General features: G+C 32.1%; 2 protein-coding genes across 2 annotated transcripts in view; one reads left to right on the top strand and one right to left on the bottom strand.

The window, feature by feature from the left end:
* LOC118187428 (organic cation transporter protein-like) overlaps positions 1 to 17,169 on the bottom strand; it is a 231,287-nt gene extending 214,118 nt beyond the window's left edge. Inside the window, exon 1 of the mRNA XM_035357647.2 lies at positions 16,527 to 17,169. Within this exon, the coding sequence (XP_035213538.2) occupies positions 16,527 to 16,850 (324 nt within the window). The 5' untranslated portion in view covers positions 16,851 to 17,169. The remainder of the gene's footprint in view (positions 1 to 16,526) is intronic.
* LOC118187434 (DNA (cytosine-5)-methyltransferase 3B-like) overlaps positions 1 to 21,096 on the top strand; it is a 487,890-nt gene that overhangs the window by 320,238 nt on the left and 146,556 nt on the right. The window lies entirely within an intron of this gene.

The following is a 21,096-nucleotide window of genomic DNA, read 5'->3' as shown; positions in this document are numbered from 1 at the left end:
TGTACTCTGTAAATTCACTGATTCACAACAAATTACTGTACTCTGTGCAATCATTATATGACAGTATCAATTTTCCTTAATCATTTAACGCTGTTATGTCCCCCCCCCTCAATTTTACAAATATTTCCCCTCTCAGATAACCTTTGATCTTTCAGAAAGATTACTACCCAGGTATTGAGAAATCCTGGAGACGGCTCAGATCTACATTATGAATTTTTTAAAATATCCAGCAGTATGTTCATACATATTTATAAGAAGTACGATGGTACTCTGCCCTTTGGCGTAAAGGTGAACGTGTGTTGTTCAACATATAAGTCTCTGTGGATATGATTCATCTCTGGCATTATTACAAACTTAGCAATATTTTACATCATAAATAAATTGTAAGCTGCAAAGTAGGGTGATTGTCAGAAATAAGGTCCGTTTCAGCAAAACATTATTAGAGGTCTCTAAAGATAGAACTCTCGCAAGGTTAGCCTGTAGAAATTCCGTAAGGAGCAAATCATTTTGTATAACATATCATTTTTCTAAGTTAAAATCTCAAAAATATACAATTACTAAACTATTTTAACTGGTTTGTTTCTACAAAATGGTGATATAGTATATATATGCTATATATCTATGTGTTTAATGTGTTAATAAATATGCGAATTGTTTTGGGGGGATTATTTAGTTCTTTCCCCTTTAAACAACTTATTTTTGCAAAATTAATAACTACTATTTTTTACAAAATAACAAATTAATTAATACTTATTTAATAAACTGCTGTAACATTTTTACTGATTATCAGGTAGTTGAGTTCCTAACAACTTTAATTCTAAAATGAACACAGACATTTTGATAACTAAATATATTTGGAATTCAAATGCATGAGACTTTTTCAGACCTCGCAGGCGTTAAACAGAATTCTGTCTCTACTTTTTCTTTTATAAGTAACCTGGAGTATTAAAAGAAATTAATGAATGAATTCCTAATATTTGAATCCTTTGCGCTCGAGGCGCTTTTCTGTGCGCACTGTCCATTCTGAAGGTTCAGTCTCTTCTGTACAATCACTTTGCCTTCCAGATTCACTATCGATTATTCGGATTTTTCGTCTTCTTACTCCTCTAACGTCGTCACTATCACTTCCGTCTTCGTTCTCATGGGCAAGCTGTCTATGTAGTGATGTAATTTCGTTCGTTATTGCCGAAAAATTAAACTCATCTTCGCTAGAAGTAACTTCTTCGTCGTGTTCCATACTTATTGGGCTCAGTAACTTTGAAAGAAATACTGCGATCGGCAAGAAGGTTGAGTTCGAACTGATGTCGAAGACAGAGTCCTACCCGCGGTCGCAAGTATTTTTGAGATAAGACATTTAATCGCATAAGCATTGCAAAGACAACCTTTATTTGAGATAAGACATCCTTATAGCTATTCAGACACCTCGTAATATGATCTACAAAAGGCCAAGTAGATCTCTTAAGCGATATTCCTTAGGTCAAACACATCGATTCGAATGGTGCCTCTCAGGCACCGCTCGAGTTAGGCACCGCTCGAGTTCAAAGGGTTAAAATCTATGCATTTAGCAGTACAAGAGAAAATTCTTATCTCTGCTTCAATAACATCCTTGTCTTGAACAATGCTATTTCCCTCAGTTATTTTTATCCTTTCAATATAAAATGGGACTATCATTAATGTAATAATACTAGCAAAGCAGCTGTTTGAATTCAGAAAGAATGGAATTTCTGAAACACGTTTTAATTATATTGGCTAACCATCATATTCACATTATAAAAAAACAATAATAATCTGACTTACTTCTGTCATCCGCTGACATAGGCGAGAAAATCATTAGAGACACTCTGTATAATCCAAACTCTGGAAATCATCCCCTTATTACTTCATTTTCCATATAATCTGAGCCGAATGAAGTTGGTAATAGCAGTAAGAATAATTTGAAAAAGGCAAATTGAAAGAAACTTAATGATGGGCTGGAAATTCTTCTGAAATCTCTAGACGTTTCAAAACAAGTAGTTTCCACGCACGAGTACGAGTTTTTTCGCTATACCAAGCTACAATAGAAGTTCCAAAATAAATTACTAATAAAGAATCTTCAGAAGAAAACAAATTACATGTAACCCTTTATTGTTTTTTCTCCCTCAAACTACTAAAACAGCAGAGTTTTCTTACCCGCATACTTGGCGAGCTTGCCAAGAATACGCTGAATGTTCAGAAACAGCGAAAATCAGAGAGTAAAGAGGGATAATTTTGATTATTTTATTAGGTTTATTAGATACATAAACTAGAGTAGCGATAATAAAAACGTTTTCAGTCTGTTACTGGGTGCTGAAATAAAGGCTGTAAGGAAGCTAAATTTCATACATATATTAAGAAGAAAAGTAAGAATTTAAATAATAAAAAAATAGCTAATGTTTTTTTTTTTGCATTTTATTTATATTTAAATCTCAGAGTACACAAATAACGGCTAGAAATATCGGACGACCGGTAAAATTTTCTCTTATTACTTTTAAAGTGTATTATTCTAATTTCAGTGCTTTTTACAGCATAGATATAGCTTGTATAAAAACGATTTTAATATTGTGAAAACAGTCCAAGATTTTCTTTTTATTCTTTTTATATACCTCCCTTATTTCTCATATAAACTTCAAACTCCTTGAAACTAAAGTACGCTATTATACATGACTGGATTATCCATGTTAAGGATTATAATTGCATCGTTCTTAAAAGTACTCATTCAAAACTAGTATATATGAAGAGTTTTCAAAACATTTAAATTGATTTTTATAAGGAACTTGAAACTTCTAGAGCTGTGAATTTCTCTGTTCAGTCTACTGTTACTGTTACGTTTACTCTTACTCTTAAACAAATTTTACTGTTAAGAAAAAAAATTAAAATCTTCGTATTAATTCATATCTAGAATTGATTTGCGTTATAAATTATTCATTTATAAAGCATTCATTTTCATTCGTTCTTAAAAGTACTCATTCAAAACTAGTATATGAAGAGTTTTCAAAACATTTAAATTGATTTTTAGAAGGAACTTGAAACTTCTAGTGCTCTGAATTTCACTGTTCAGACTACTGTTACTCTTAAATGAATTTTACTTTTAAGAAAAAAAATTAAACCTTCATGTTAATTCATATTTAAAATTTATTTGCGTTCATATTTAAAATTGATTTGCGTTATAAATTAAAACATTTTCACAGGTGGATAAGTAACAGCACATTCTCAATGGGACCTTTTAATGGTGGTTCAGATCTTCGAAATGAAAGTGAAGAGAACATTGGAGTAGTAGTAGTAAAATAAACAAGAACGCTGAAGACCATAAAATTAAACTTTCATTAAATCAAGATATTTTGAATTCAGATATTTATATAGAATTGTATTAATTATATATTTATATAGAATTGTATTGAGTTTTAAAATAGAAGTAAAAAGGGTAATGATAGCCACTGGAATACTGAGATAAGCTACTTAGATTAGACTATAAAATTGCTCACAATTAAAGCATTAACAAACTAAGTTCGAGATTTATTACGGCCTTGCTTTGTGCAGAATCCATTCCATTCTCCGAATAAATATCAATATAGTTCGAAAAAAAAGCACAATATATTTCCCCAAGGAAAAAATTAAGTTTTGTTCATATTTTTTGCAAAGCACTGAGCATACAGAAAAGTGATATGCAATGCTGAAAAATCAGCTTGATATCAAGAGGAAGATTTATGGGTACACGCAAGTCACAATTATGAGTGTTACACGTTTTAAGGGGCTCCCAAAACATTTATTAGTTAAAAAATTTTAAACATTTTCTGTGTCTTATAATGAGAACGTTCAGAAACGAAACGTTCAGATGAGAGAAGACTCCCCGCTTCATAAATCCGCCACTGCTGATACCATTGAATAAAATACATCTTCCATGACCTGCATAAACGTTTAATAAAAAATGCTATAAACATCCCTGCCCAGAATGCTAAATACATGCCTTTATTATGTCTGCTTATGTATTCAACGGATATTTAACTTGCTTTTTATTTTTCAAGAAAATTAATCATAAATTTTTAATATGTCTATACCAATTTCTTTTTACTTCCTCGTACGAAGAAAAGGAAGTATTGTAATCGCGAAACTTTCGGGTGACATATTTCAAAGAAAATATCCATTTTTCATCACCGAAACCATTTGATCAGTGTTTCTGCATGGCATCTGTACCTAGGAACAGAATAAAGGATTGTTTTTGCCAAAACGGATTGTAAATTGATTTAAAATTGATTAAGAAGAGATTTTTTCTTGACGTATGTACGTACATATGTATGTATCTCGCATAACTCAAGAACGAGTAGCCGTAGAATGTTGAAACTTTGTATATGAGACTGCTATAACTTGTAGTTGTGCACCTCCCTTTTTCGTTGCAATTGGCTGCATCAATCATATATATACTCTCACTCTGTTACCTGGCTGTGTGAGCTTAGTATTTTATTCTTATATGTTGGTAAATTGTGCATTTTTTGCTTTAAAAGTGATTGAATTATGTGGGGTTTTTTATGTTCCTGTTAAGGTTTTTATGCCTTTAGTTAATCTGCATGCCGAAGTTGTAGAATTGTAGGGTCCAGGTGGGTTAACTTCAACCTGGATACAGGGGTAGCAGGAGACTACACAGAAGAAGGGTTCAAACCCTTTAAAACTCTTTAAAAATTACAATGCGTCAACTCGACGCTAACAAACTTCGCCTCTACTTGGGCGGTAATTGAAAGTCGAATAATTGAACATTAAAAGTTGAAATGTTCAAATTAAAAGTGCTAGACTAACCTGCAGGGCTCAGCGAGATCCCGAACTTCAACCCCCTTCTGAGCGAGTGGCAGCAAAGCAATGCAAATTAAGCCACTTGAACCAGCAATAAGCAACCGTACCAACGGCAGAGACGGCAGCTAGAGGCGAACTCTCCCTTTTTCCTATCGAAACTCGGCTTTTAACTACTTCCTTCAACATAGAAAACTTCGCATGCGTTCACGCGCGCTACAACATTTAACTATTCTGGCACTGACAGTTTGGAGAATGAAGGCTTATAGAAATGTCTGAACTTAAAATTTAAAATGTTAGTTAAAATAAATATAAATTCCTACAGAATTATCAGCATTTTAAAAGTTTAAGTGGCGAGCTAAGTCTAATGAACCGTCATTTGTTTACATCTGAAATTCAGTAGAAAAGTGAATTAAGTCAGTTTCTGCACCCGCAGTGTCTTTTTGCCAAGTGGGACCAAAAGTAAACTTTCAGTTTTGTGAACCAAAAAATCTGCCTTCTTGCCCGCTGGCAGAATTTCTTGTTTTTGTGTAGAAACTCTAATCTTAATTGTAAAAATTATTTCTTTAATTGTTTTAACTGTATTTGGTATTTTATGTTTTTCTGTATTTTACAATTTTTAATTAAGATGTTTTGAGGTTTTACGTATTTTTGCTTTCCCGCGAAGTGAGAACTGAATTAATTGAATGCTAAATATACTTCTAATGAAATTCGAGGAAATACGTTTAAATGAAATGAAACAAAAGTGCGTGTAATTTAATAGGCCAATACAAGGAAGTTATGTGATGTCCACATCAGATTTTTTTCAGTTAGTCTTAATGAATTAAAATAAAGTTTTAATAAAATAAAAAGCAAACTTAAATCATGTTTTGAAGCCGTCACAGTCGATGAAAATGAAGCGTAATTTAGACTACTTTACTAATTCTGACATACGCTCTTTTGCATTGATGTTGAAGCCTTCGGCTCTTTCGAGGTTCATGTCAGCGTTTCTAGTTGAAGCCTTATGAATTAATTATGCCATAATTTTTAAAAGAATTAATGCGCTGTAATACCGTGATGAATCAACGTAAAAGAGTTGACCAGGAAGTACTTATTCCCCTGTGATTTATATTTTTTCTTTTTAAACATATTTACCTCTGCATCTTACCGTATTATCATCATTATGAAGAACATTATATCTGTTATAATTATCTTTACATATTATTAATTTTATTTCAAAAGTAATTAAAAAAGCATTAAGATATGTAATGTGCAATACTATCACTTTTATTTTCATTAAAATATTTTAATTTTGGTAATTTTCAATAAGTTATACATTTCAATGCTAAGAAACGTATAACTCATGGACTGCATCAACAATTCATAGCCGAAACTGGAGCCATTTGAAATAGGCAAGCTAATGCAGGTAATAAATATGAACAGTAAGAAACTCGATTTTTAAACACTCTTTTGTTAGGTCTTTATATTTACGCTACTGGCCCAACTGTACAATAAAAGTCATAACTGTCACGTAATATCAGCACTTATCAGTAGAAACTGCTTGACGGGGAATCTGTTGTACTTAGTTTAGTAGCTATACAATCCGACTTATTTCAAATTTACTACCAACGTGCTCAAGTATAGCTTTATTGTCTTGTCCAGTAGCTTTTGTGTCATGCCTAATAATGCATCTGTGACAATAGGTCACACATAATTCTTTGAAACATGTGTGCTCTTATTAGAACGCATAATATTTGCAGCTCTGATAATATTCATCGTAATGATTATTTCCGACTATCAAGTGCTTTCTGATTTAAAAATACTCAAGTCATATCCTGTATACAGTGCCTTGAGCAAAATATAACCCCAAGATCTAAAAAATGTATTCTTTTATTCTTTTAGACAATAGGTAATTAAATTTATCCCTGGCTTGATACTCTATACTCTTCCCTAAATGTATTTTATGACTTCATTTCTTTGAAGTAAAACATTTTGCAAGAAGTGGCTATTCAAATGCTCATAACTTATGAATTATTCTCAGTTTTATTATTTTGCTGGTGTTTTCATTCGATTGCAAATATTTCATTTAAATAAATCTTCTACTAAATCAGTTCCACGCCTCTCAAATATGGAAAACTTATTTTTAATATAAACGTGATGTACTAATTTTCAGTCTAACTTCATAAACGAGAAACTGTCTAGAATAGAAGAAATAATAATAATAACGCGTAGGGGCAGAGTCAGTTAATAATAAAAATAACGCGTAGGGGCAAAGTCAGTTAATAATAATAACGCGTAGGGGCAAAGTCATATATCAACTTAGATTATATTAAATCATAAAAAAATCTTAAAACATTAGAACATTGTGCATTAACGTAAGGTTGTAAAGTATTTCTCCCGCCTTCCTAGCGTGCCTTCGTGGTGTAGTGGTTCTGCACGCTGGGCCGGTATTCCAGAAGTCCGTGGTTCGATTCCCGGCGAAGGCGGTTGCTAATTTTTCACCTCTCCTGCTTCCAAAATAATCCTAATGTCTCTACAGTGGCGCCCGAACTAAAAGGGTTGTGGATGATGAATCTCCCCACCCAGGATTTGGCAAATGAGTCCCCTAAAAACCCCAGTCGCCCTTTAAGAGGGGGAGTAGTAAGGTATTTCTCCCACCTTCCTAGCGTGCCTTCGTGGTGTAGTGGTTCTGCACGCTGGGCCGGTATTTCATAGATCCGTGGTTCGATTCCCGGCGAAGGCGTTGTTAATTTTTCATCTCTCAGGCTTCCTAAATTAACCTAATGTCTCTACAAGGTCCGCATGGTTAATTGTGCATTTTGTCTAAACTTATCATTAAGACAACACTCAAGCATACATAAAATATTCAGGTAATTTACCGAATGCAGTAGTCAGAAGCACTTACTTTATAACGAGGGTAACAAAATTATTTTCTGTATAAGAAACCTTTTATAAATATTGCAAAGATGACATGTTACTTAGATTAAAAGTGAAAATGAACCACGATAAATTCGCATGCGGTAATAAAACTAAACCCTAGTAAATTGATGTCAATAATTTTATAGCTTCAAACACAAGGAAAGCCAGGCTCAAATTTTATTCTTTCGAAACTGTACTTAACTACTTAATTCGCATTTCTTATAATCAATAAAATTTTTCATGCTGCATGTATAATATTAAGTATAACTCATATTCTTTTTTCACTGGTCTGTTCAATCCAAACCATTTCTCCTTATCCTGAAGTTTTTACAGTATTCTATTAAAATGAAATCTGTTAAGAAAGCTAAGATGTTTCATGGAATAGGAAGGACTGTAAAGCTAAAAAAAAATTTTAATTTCGGTTGTAATTAAGACCGTCGATTATTACTTTCTGTTCTTAACTTTTAGGTCACGTTATTCTCATATATTGGTGGTCAAAAGATCCCTAATATGAAGTAATAATAATAATAATCACCAATAATATGAAAGCGAATGTTTTTGCATTTCAACTCAATTCAATTTTAAATGAAGATATATATCGTCAGATATATACTGGTGATGGGGGCGCGTTATTTCTAATATACACTTAATATATTGCACTGAATGCAAATCTTTCTACATATAACCAGTTATAAAATATAAAGCTATAAGCAAAAACTTACAATTGAAGAAAAACAAATACAAAATACAAATTTACTGAAAAACTGTCTAAGCTTTATAAGTAACCTATTTCGGGTTTCTCTCAGTTTTTCAAAATGTTTATAGCAGAAAGCGAATAACAAATGAATCTAATAAAGCGGTTAATGTTTGCCATGTTCCTGCACTTTTTGCTTTTTTTAGTTAGACAGTTTATAACTGTAGTTCTGTTCGGATATTCAATAACATTTTTAATTTACACTCATTTACCGAATAGCTTTTTTTCATTTCATTTGTTGAACCCTTTTACATAACGAAAGTTAATAACATTTATATTTTAAGTGCTGCATTGACTTAACCAGTGCGGGACTTCTGACCACCTTTGTATATTCAAACAAGTGTATTTAAAACATGTTGATTATATTTATTAAATTATAATCAAAGTCATCACCTTATCTGAAGTTAATTAGAACTTAAAAGTTGAAACTCAAAAAAAAAAAAAAAAAAAAAAAAAAAAAAAAAAAAAAATTTAGTGACCTTACTTCGTCTGTAACTTAACAATAAAAGGAATAATTCTATTTACTTTAATTTATTTAAAGAATTGTGCAATAAAATGTTACTAATGCACCTTGTACAAACTTTACAGCTGACGTACAATACAACTGGTATAAAATCATCCAGAATATCTGGATGGATTATTTCACGTAATTGAATGGAACTGTCAGTAGAAAATTAAACTGGGAATATCTTTTATTCCAAAAATAAGAGAAAAAAAGTATGAATGGATCGAGGTAAGAACGAAAGTTTTAAGCAGCAAAGTTATACAATCGGAACTTTCTCAGTTGGAATCTTTAAAATTATCAGAATCAATTTCTGTTGTTAAACTATTATTCAATACAGCTAAGTGGTGATACACGGCAAAAAGCAGTAGAATTAATAAATTAATCATCCAGAGGCTTCCTATGCGGAATGAAATACGCCATTTGTAACTTGACATAAATGATTTCAAAGCAATATTTTCCTGCCATAATGATGACAAAATGTTTATTTCTAAATAAAAGTATGATCTTATACATCATATCACAGACATCTTCCTTTGTTTCTTATATGGAAGCTTAACGAATGTCGCTTTTTGATTAAAGGACTTTTTGATTAAAGGACTTAAACGCCTTAATTTTCCCTTAATAAGCTGGTACTGGAGTCTTTCCTGGTAGAAAAGAACTAGCCGACTGAATGTGGTTTTCATGGTTTACTCACAGTAGCATAAAACTGTTACCAAATTAAACAGATTACGGAATGCTCTAAATTCTATTTGTTGTTCAGCCTTCTAATCAAAAGATGCTGAGAAAACTTCTAAAAATACTTCACATGCGCCCCGTCCTGGAAAACGCGTCCAAACACGAATGAAATAAACTTCATTTTTGTGCTAAGTAATATATATTTCTTGGACCTTTTTAAGTCTCTTTACTTAGTATAATTCCTAGATTCTGAAATCAGTGCAATTTGTAATACAGTGAGTTATAAAATCATGGAATGCTTTTCAATATCTAACGTCTGAAAAGCAAGCTTCGAAGCCTTCTGGATCATTAATTCTGCTCCATTAACTTTCCGGATGTTAAAAAGGGTCATAGTTACCCACAAGAAATTTATGAACTTTTGACTGACTGATTTAAAAAATTTCAAAATATTTCGTGTTGTATCTTAAAATTGATTATTTGTAAGCTTATAAGGTATTTTCTCCCAGTCTTCCCACTCCGCATACTTTCCTGGTGTAACTTGTAGCACAACCGACGAGTAAGCGGAAGGTCTGGGGTTCGAATCTGTCGGGTGCGTTGCACATATTTTATGTTCCGGTCATTAGTATCGATATATCCTAATAATATATTTTGGTCCATTTGATCAATACAAGATTTTTGATCCATTTTAAGCTTAGATATAACGAATTATTATTAATTTTTCTTTTAAACACTGAGAAGTAAAAACTGTGAACTAATTTTAATTATCTTCCAAATACTTTCACAGGCGAAGTTTATCCAAACATATGTAATTTGTTTAAAAATATAAATTTGCATATTTAAAGCCGATAAATTGCCGACAAAATTTCTTTAAACTGCATTAAGATTCAATTGATTAGATTATAATTAGTGCGTCTTAAGAGCATTTTTTATGATTTTCCTCTCCAAAACCTGCATTTAAATACAGTTATTTAAAGAGATTTCTCTTTTCCTTATACAAAATCTTCCATTTTAACGACTGTTTTAATATTCAGGAGGTTTTTCTATGAACTGTTCAGAAAGTGATTCCTTTCTGCCATTTAAAGAATTGTCGTTTGGCAATCGATCAGCAAAGATTTATCTCGCGTTTTTCTTTGGCAATTTTCTCTTTTGAATTCTTCGATGCAGATCGTTTCCATTCACTGGCGCCTTTAAAGATGTTTCTATACTTGTTATCAGTCATACTGTCCACCTCTCAAACTACCTTAAATTACGTAAAAAATGCGAAAACGGTTTTTGCGCAGGCGTGACGAATCGTGTTTGAAACATTTTGTTATACATAAATGATCTAAGGATTTATTTCTTTTTTTGTTTGCATTCAAACAGTGCGATGAATTTAAGGACATTCAAGCCGAAGGGAAAATGAACAATATTATGCACTTGAAAAAAAATATAGTCAATATATTTTCAAGAAAAGAAAAAAATACTACATATCTTAAAAAAATAATAGTATATATCTTTAAAAAACTTTACCTCTAGCATTTCCTTTTATTTTTTCAAAATAAAATTAATATTTTTATATGTTTATTTTGAAATTTATGAGCTTTCTAAGTGCCTTGCATATCTCAAATCAACTTTTTCATATCTCTCCCCCCCTTGTTAAAATGCCTGAAAGTCACTGAGAACTAATAACTATAAAAGAGGTACGTATATGTAATTTAGTGTTTTTAAAAGTATACGCGAAGTTCTTATAAGTAAAATCCTCTTATTCTCTTAATTTATTTGTTTAATGAATGATTATTACTACTAAATGTGAGTGATTTATACAGAAAATCGTAGTGTACAGATTTTTGGATATTCATTGAATATATATGTTATCTAAAATTACTTTTCTCTTTGAAATGACCAGTCATAAAAAATATAGTTTTAGATTGTAATATCCGTGAAATATTCTTAACAGACTAAGTTAAACTGCTAGCTAAAGATGCTTACAACAGGACTAGAATAAATATTTTTATATGTATTGATATAAAATTTGATTTTGAATTTTGAATTCGATTTTGAATGCTTACAACAGTTTTTCAGAGAAAAAATACTTAAGGTCTCTGTGGTTTAAGAATGAAGACTTATTCTTTTTGAAAAGAATTATTAAACATTTTTCTTGAAATTTATTTTTAATCGTGATGAAATGATGAAGCAGGCATCCGGAGTAAGCAAGAACTTTAATGAAAGTTATGATCGATATCTCTGTTTCTGAAATAATGTCTTGGAAATAGGAAAAGTATTATTGCAAAATTCTCTGTATATATGTCCTCTCAAAGATCTGGTGATAGGATAAGAGGGGGGAGACCCTTGGATTCATCCCCCCGAGGTTGTTCTCCATCAAAATTGAGAAATCTCCTTTTTGCGGATGTAATTCAATCGCCCCCTGTGGGGGTACTTCTGGGCAACGTTCTCGATGATTAGACGGCTAAATAACTGATAAATTTTGGAACTTTCTGAGAAATGCATTAAGCTGCAAGGCCTTGCCATTTTAAATAATAATCTTTGTACATATAATTAATCAGATTATGATAGTGTAGAAAATTAATATCAGTTATAACAATTTTTCCAGTCCTCACTATTAAAAAGTATTCCGCTATATCTGTACCTGAATTTATTATATCATTTAATACTTATGTAGCCATAAATAAAATACTTGATAATTAAATTACATTAACGTGCTGTATGTAAATCGGGCTTCAAGACATCAAATGAAAAGGTAAATTAATATAAAGGTCAAAGAAAAGAATACACAACATAAAATACATTGTTCTTATAATTATCTACTACCGTAGTTTAAGGAAAGAGTCTATTTGAAATTTCTGCAATATTTATACTAGCCACATCTATAATAATTCAAAGTAAGTTTGTACGAATAAAAATCATTTATTTATGAATTAATCATTAACTTGTAAATAAAATTTGAAACACTACTGAAATACCCGTATAACTAACTCACTTTACTCTTGCCTTTCCCATGACTTTGTTATTTAAGGCACAGCGCTTTTGCTTTTCAAGTAAACTAGGTATACCTTAACTTTCACAATTCCAGCTGAAACTTTTCTAACAAACTAGCAGCGTATCCTGATCAGTAAACAAAAAAAAAACTTCGGTTTGTTTGAATTTTCTTTTAAAAATATCATTACAAAGCGCTTTCTAAACATATGCATGTAGAGCTGTACAAATGTGAGTCATAAAAAACAGTTGGTTGTTACCTGAACGCATATCAAAATAGAGAAAGAGAACAGCAAGTTATTTGATATTATTTTACGTAAAAAAACTTTTGAAATGTCACGAATTTGAATAGTTTTCAAAGCTGTATTTGTGTGCCCTCCCCTATTTGCATTTGCAAAAGCAAAATTGCTTGACAGCGGTCATTGATTTCGTTTAATAAAGTGCTGAAGCTTCAGAAAAAATATGAATTTCCTTGCCATTGTTTCACTGATTTTTACAGTATTTTAAGAGATCATCGTGGGCAACAAAAGGAATTTGAAGGATACTGAAAGAAACGTAGCTGAAACAAATTTACCACATGCCGAAAGAGATACTCTTAAATACCAGCTGCGTAGAAACCGAAACAGGAAAATGTCGAGATTCATTTCTGCTATTCCCGAGAAAAGAACCATGCACGAATTCATTGCAATAATTTCCATAATTGTTTGCTCTGGTGACTTTGGGCAGACATCCGGATTGCCAATATAATTGCGCTTAGAAACTTCCAACTATTACAACTAAATGACACACGCTGTCTTCGAATGCACCAGAAGTCTCGAACTATAGTACAGTTATATCGCGAGTAAAATAAACCATTTTTATGTTACTAAGTCCTGCTGTGATTGTGAACAAATTAAATGTGCATTGCAACCCTGCAGTTTCACGAATAAATATTTGATAAGATTTCATAATCACATACAATCCCTCCACTTACAAAGGAAATCATTTAATCACATCTTAAATAATTAAATCATCTAATCGTAGTTACAACAGAATGTCTCTTACTAAGTATTTTCAAAATATTAGCGTTTATCTCAGCAAAGATAAACACACTGTTTATAACATAAGTTAAAATCAGTAATAAATCACATTAACAATTTTTGCGCTTTGGAAATATTTGCAATAATAATCTTACCAAATAAAGGATGAAGTCTAAAAAAATATATTCGTCAATAAGAAATTATCTCGAGTCATTTACGAAACGTCTAAGCATTTAAAAGTTAAATACAGACGGTGTTGCAAAGTATGCAAAATTTTATTATTCAATTTTGTTTTTTATATGCGAAAAAATTATCTTTCGGCTTAAAAACAGCATATCAAAAACTTTTAATGCACTTTTAAGTAAAGCAATTTATTTCAGTAGAAGTTTCGAAACGTTTTAAACTGTAACCGAGTAATTATTTCAAATGCATATTTTTCAAAGTATTATTTGTGATTCTTTTTATTTGCTTAAAATGTTCCACCAAGTATTTTTATCGCCTTTTGGGATCATCTGAAGCAAATAATGATTATGTGATATCAAATAATTGTAAACTGGTGTAATCCAACAAAAAATGATTGCATTAGATGCAGCTTAAACTCAGACCAAAAAAAAATAAAAAGAAAAAGGGAAAAAATAATGGAATAAAATTAATTTTATAAAGATATTATAAAATTAACTCAGACCAAAAAAACTGAGAGGAAAAAGGGAAAATATAATGGAATAAAATTCATTTTATAAACATATTATAAAATTTTTATTTCAAGAAAATTAGTTTATAGTAACCTTTTAGTAAATGTACTAGTATTAATTAGCAGTAGTGATGTGATAATGCGCTAGAAGTAAGACATGCCTAAGGAATGCATAGAGCACTTTGTTTTAAACCGATACCAGTCTGATTTTACTTAATTGTAAATTGTAACATGTTCTAATTTCTAGTTAAAAGCACGGAATGATGTTCAATGAAATTCAAAGCTTTCAGTGCTTAAATTGGCTCTTTTTATGAGACTTAAATTGGATGTTCGTTTATGAAATTAAACAAGAATATTTTCTTCCTTATATTTTATATGAAGAGAGCGAGTACGTTTGTAGTGAATGTTAAACGCGCATTTATAACTGTAAAAATAAATTTAAAACGGCTTATAAATTGTATTTAAAGCGAGATTACACAACAAATTTTATCCTTTAGACAATTTCTAAAAAGGTATTGTTCATACTAAAGGTATTGCAATTACATTTTCTAAAAAGGTATTGCAATTACATTTAAGCTACGTTGATCATCATGATCTTGTCTATTGGAAGAGGTTTTTAAAATTTCAATTCAGATTCCTATTAGTTTTATTGGTAACTTCAAAGAGTCTAATTTTTACCGTTATCTTCCATTTTTATTTTATTACAGGAAACTAATTTTGCGGAGGAACTAGCTGTGAGGTTTGATGCTGTTTTTGTTCTCTTATATTTATTTGAATAAACGATTCAATTTTTTGAATAGTAAATGCATTTCTTGATGTAGATATGATTTGCATCACATAGCGTGTTACGTTTTTCGTTAGTTGGTTTGTGTACTTCTTTCAGAATATAGGTCTCCGCTTTGGGAAGATAAGATTTTCCTGGACAAGGGCGATTTACTTTTATTTACGTTACACTTACAAAAAGCCGCAGGACACCATATTCAGCAACACGGGTAGCAGAGATTGTAATCAGAAACAAAAAAACCGCTGCTGACTATGAATACTTTCATCTTCGATATCTGTGGTTGTAGCTCGTTACAGTTTAGAAATACGTTAAACATTTCTAATAAATTAACTATTTTTGATAATTAAAAGAACTTGAAGGAAACTGCAAAATGAGTTACAGTGCATGCCAGATACTTTGAAATGTGTTATTATTTAATGTACTTTGATATTTAATTTCATATAAAAAACAGTAATTAATTTATTCTTAAAATTAAATATTTCTTTTAGCTTAGATTAATTTTATTAATACTTCATTCAACTCTTCATTTATTTTCCTTCTCTGATTTGTTTGCTATTTACCCCTATGTGTTTTCAAATCTTGATTTCTTAGTTCTAATATATTTGCTTTTTTATCAAAATATATCACATAAATTGCTGGAGAAATCCTCTTGAATGATAGGTGCTCAAGATAAAAGGTGCTTGGCAAAACATTATTCAATGAAGAGAACTATGGGGACTTAATAAATAAATGTTCATAAATCATAGTTCATAATGTTAACCAGTGATGAGGATATGAATGTATTTGAACTTTGATATGAATGTATTCATGACTTCATAGTTTGAATTTTTCCTTTTTTTTATATACGTATATCCCTATTATATATAAAGGTTCCATTTTTCCTATGTGCATGGTGTATAAAAAAGTATTAGCAGATTCAAAAAATATCGTTTGTTATAAATATCGTTAAATATAGTTTTGACCGTATAAAAGCAATATGGATATGAAAAATAATACAGATTCGAAATATCAGCATTCTGAAATAGGTTTGACTGCTGTACTTAAAACTAATTTAATATCGAACAGAATATTGTTCTAAAATATCTCTGGAGGAAAAAAAATATTTGCATTGTTTATAAAGAACAAGAACTTAGTTTCTTTTTAGAGACCCTATTTTGGTAGGAAAATAGAACTGTTCTTACTCATGATAAGCTTCACAATAAAAGGAAAATTTCTCAAATTCACAGCAGTTAAAAATAAATTAGTTTAAAAATTAAAAAAATCAATTTAAAATCTAATATATGAATTCAGAAGTTTACTCTTCCTTTTTTTAATAGCAATTGATCGCGAAAACAATTAACAGTTAGGGAAAAAAATGGTTGTATTTATAAACCTCCAACACAGAAAGACTGTGTCAGCACATCCTTCGTGAGGGAGGACTGATCACTCACCTCTGTGGCAGCTGTGGGAAAAAGTGAAGAAAAGTCATATTCCCATCCCTGGGGGCAACCGGTTCCTCTTGAGGCGCTCTCATTTGAAGATACCCACTCGTTTCCCAAGGAAGAAAAGTTCCCTAGTTGGCACCTGCTGTCATTGCTCGCTTCCGCCCGCGGGTCGTCGCTCCGACATCTGTGGTCAGGCACCATTAAAATGAAAATCTGGATCCAATAACTTAATGAAAGGTATGCGATAGCAGTCAATAAGAAAACAAAACAGAGAAGCCTCTGATACAGTCCGAACTCTCCGGCATCTGCCAGAGCAGCATTGAATCCCATCTCCAACGGATATCACCCTCCGATACTCCTTGAGGTATTTGGGAGAAATAACACACTTGAGAAAACATTTACTTGGAGATTCATCTTGTAAATATGAAAGCTCTGTAAAAGAGCTTACGGGATTTACTCCATTTGGATTTATGAAACCATTATTTTGCACAGAATGAAAACAAAGAACAATCCTCAGCTGACCTTGCAAGCAGGGATATTGTCCCTTGCATAGAACGAAAGATCTTTCAGTCAGAAGCTTTTACTCATCACAGCAAAAGCGAGTAGTGATGCTTGGAGAGTGGCACGCGAAAGAGTATTTATAGTGAGACTAGCGATCAACTAGTTGGTAGGAGCAAACACGAGGCAAGTCCGAGACCGGTCTTTTGATTTCCCCTCTCTTCCCTCCGTCAGTGAGGTTTCCCCTTTCTACGCTCATGTGAAGGCACTAGATCGGGGATGATTTTTTTCATTCCTTCCCTATCTTATTATTTACGATTATCAGAGGGAGAGAGAGATTCCCATCGGTATTAGAGTACTTCATAATGATGTTCTTCATTTTAAGTAGCCTGCAGTGGGGACTGGGTGGTTTCACAATATTTCATTCATTTTTAACGTTAAACATCAATCACTAGCTATAACTTTAGTAATATTAAAGGGAATTCGCCTCATCTTTGAATAATACCATTGACCTGAAGCTTTGCACTGTTTTTGAATTATTGATTTTATCAAGTAGAAGAGCAAATTAGCTTTTTTCTTTTTCCTTTTCCATTCAATTTTCAAGTTTAATATCAATGTAAATAAAGGTAAAGAAGAAGGGAGACAAAAACTGCAGTAAACAAAATTTAGCAGAATTTTTCTTCAAGAGTTTGGCAAATTTTCTTCAGAACGATTTTTTTTAACTCCATTTGAGGTTAATACATCTTGAAGTTATATGCCTGACTCCATAGTTAATTGTAAGTAAAGGATGGGCAACGATTAATGGAACATAAAATTAATTTAGTTAAACTCTTGAAAGTTATGTAAATTTATAATTCATCTCATTTCTATGAAAGATATGTCCATGAATATGGTGAAACATCTGCATACTGTACGCAACTGCATTCTCCCAGCAGTCTGAGATTAGGAATGCTTTTCTGTTTTCTTCAGGTATTTAAAAACCCGCTTTTCACAAAGCATCATCCTCAAGAATCTTATCTTATAGCTGGATATCTTTTCACCCAAAATGTTAATTAATACTAATTAACATACTAATTAACATTTTGGACTAATTAACATTTTGGGTGAAAAAGTCATGAGTAGGAACAGTATTAAGCAGAAAATAAAATTCTGATTACGAATAATTACGAAAGTGAGAATACTTATAATTTATTATTTACTTATTAAAAAGAAAGAAAAGTAATAACTTGAAAACAAACTAGGACTTTATTTCTAGTAATGTTATTTTAAATATGATTTTCGAGATTCAGAGTAAATTAACTATTTGTCTGCTGTGACGTACGTAGCAAATTAGAAATACGCAAATGTGTTAGCTGATATTTCTCAAATTTTGTTCCAATATTCTTCTTACTTCTAACCCCAATACCTCTACTAATAAACGTAAGGAGACAGTCAGTTTTGTTGTGGAGTTAAAGCTCAAGTAGGAAATATTCGAATCATTTGCCAATCTCCAAATTAGAAGAATTAGAAGCCTTCAAGATTGCGAGGGACGAGATGTTTCTGAATACAATTCACAGTTGAAGTACGAGTACTGCAATATTTTTCTCTCTTATGAACATGTAGCTCATTCCCTTTACATTTTAATTTTATATTTAACTACAAATTTACAAGGCCAACTTAATGTAACTCTTTCTGAAAGCTACTTTTGTAATGCTTCAGTTTATTGATATTAAAGAGTTATTATTATTACTTTTTTTTTTTTCCATGTTACAAAACCCGAGACGCCGAATGTCGTAAAATTGAGTTCTCTCAGTATTCAAAATTCGTGGCATTCATAGAAGCATTATTTCCCATCTTTTATTACGTTGTAAGAACTAGATAGCGAATGATCGCTGAAGTTCGTGGGACAAGAAACAACAAGATAGAAGGGTAACTAACCCTTTATTATTCCAATAAGATTTAACAAAACTCCGCCTGGTAGTGTACAAACAAAGCCGACACTTAGGCTTGAACTTAACAGACTAAGAATTAAACTATAACTAAGATTAACTAAAGAAATATAGCCGAAGCTATCAAGATTCAAATCGACTTGGCCCCTTAACTTATTTGACGACGAAGCTTAGCAAGGGCCTGAGTACGGCCGAGCGTAATAACAGCTTTGGGAGAGAGTGCGGCCAAAAAGGCAGACGCGCGTAAATCAGAAACTCTGATTCTCTCTGACTCTGTAAGTAACTTCGTGGTTTAAATACCGCTCCTCTTCATTAAATATTCAGCAAGATTCCAAAACTACGTTCTGGCCGGAAGTAGTAAGTTGAAGTTAAGAATTTTACAGGAAAGGTTTGGTTTGGTTTTATTAGAGTAAGTTTTTATTAGATTACGGCAAAGCACTCGAGGGCTATCTGCCTTAAAGGAGGGATGCCTTCGTGGAGGACTTTTTAAGGGAAACTGGCTCGTATACACGTTACACATGGGGAAAACCACGAAAACACCCATGCAGCCAGCCCGTTCGCGGGATTCGAACCTCGGACCGAACTACCAGTGTTCAGTGACGTTACCGCTCGGCCGCTGGTGGGCTTTTACAGGAAAGGAACTTAAAATTTAACTGTTAATAAAATTAACATAATCCTTACAACGTCACCTTGAACGGAAGCTTTTATTAGCATACTTTAGTACATTTTGATTCATGTTCCTTCATCACAATATAAAAAAGCAAAACTGTGCGTTATTGCAAATATATAAATATATTTGCATTACTACAAATGTATATAGATTGATTTTCCTTTTTCTCGAAATAATTCATTTGTGTTTTCTTACGATATTATCGTCATGCATGAAGATGAAATGTCACGGCTTCAGTCACAGATCACAACTTCTTCAGCCACTGCTTCAATACAAAATTCCAAATTAAAGTTTGATATAAAGTTTTATTCTAATTTCAGAACTTTTGCTCAGGAACGGCCGAAATCACTAGCCGAAAAATCACCATTTTTCGGGAATGGCCGAAATCACTAGCCATTTTATAAGGTATTTCTTTCGCCTTCCTAGCGTTTCTTCGTGGTGTAGTGGTTCTGCACGCTGGGCCGGTATTCCAGAGGTCCCGTGGTTCGATTCTCGGCGAAGGTGATTGCTCATTTTTCATCTTGCCTGCTTCCCCCACAAAAATACCTAATGTCTCTACAATTTAACTGTCTCCTCATCAAAAACGTTGAACAGGGTGCACCATAGGAAGTAAACCGATGCTGCATTCTCAAGAAGAGCGGAAGGACTCGCACGAATAACCAATATTAACACGGGATTCAAACCGGGGTCCTGGAGTTTGAACTAGTTGTCAGCCTCCTCTAACCACTTTACCGTTCAGGACAGCCGCATTCTATAAAGTTTGATATCACAGATTTATTTTGAGTAGAAATACATTTGTTAGGTATTAGCTTAGTATTCAAAAAAAAAATTTTCAGTTTTACATCCTATGATATACTTATTTTGCGGTTATTATCAAATGACAGAACTTAGCTCTCATTACATAAGTGTTCTTTCATAGTTTTAGTAGTCAATCTAATATATTTCAGTACAGCGCATACGACCAAGTAAGTAGTCCTCATCAATTTAGCACAATCATATAAATGCAGTCAAGTGAAGCAGCCAACATTATTCGATGAAAATTAAACGGAAGACGATGATAACCAGGCAGAAGTTTAAAACTGGCAACTCGGTGAGGAGAGGAGAATCTTGAAGTGACAAAGATATCCTCGTGCATCCTAAGGCATTTAAATCTCAAGAATCTTTTATGCATTCTTTGCACTAAATCTGTGCTGAATTATCAAAGCTGTTATAGGTAAAATCTTCGTAAATTATCCGTGAGTCTTCTCAGATTATGTCTCATGTGTTCGAGAAGAAACATATATTTTATTATAAAAAGGGTAAGCTGAGTCAATATGAGCTTTGCATTTAATACAAAATTCTGGGAATAAAAATATTTTGGAAAGCTTTGGCTTTCCCTGTTCTGTAGCTATAGAGTAAAATCTTCAGGCATTTTTGTTGCAAACAAATCTTAATAACCATAATATTTCAACTACGTTAAAATGCTAACTGTCTGATTGTC

This window comes from Stegodyphus dumicola, chromosome X1, assembly GCF_044657685.1.
Source record: "Stegodyphus dumicola isolate Sdum_Otavi_A_Nest chromosome X1, ASM4465768v1".
In the NCBI taxonomy this organism is placed as follows: domain Eukaryota; kingdom Metazoa; phylum Arthropoda; class Arachnida; order Araneae; family Eresidae; genus Stegodyphus; species Stegodyphus dumicola.
The sequence above is the reverse complement of the archived record's forward strand: the minus strand, read 5'-3'. Positions and strand labels throughout refer to the sequence as shown.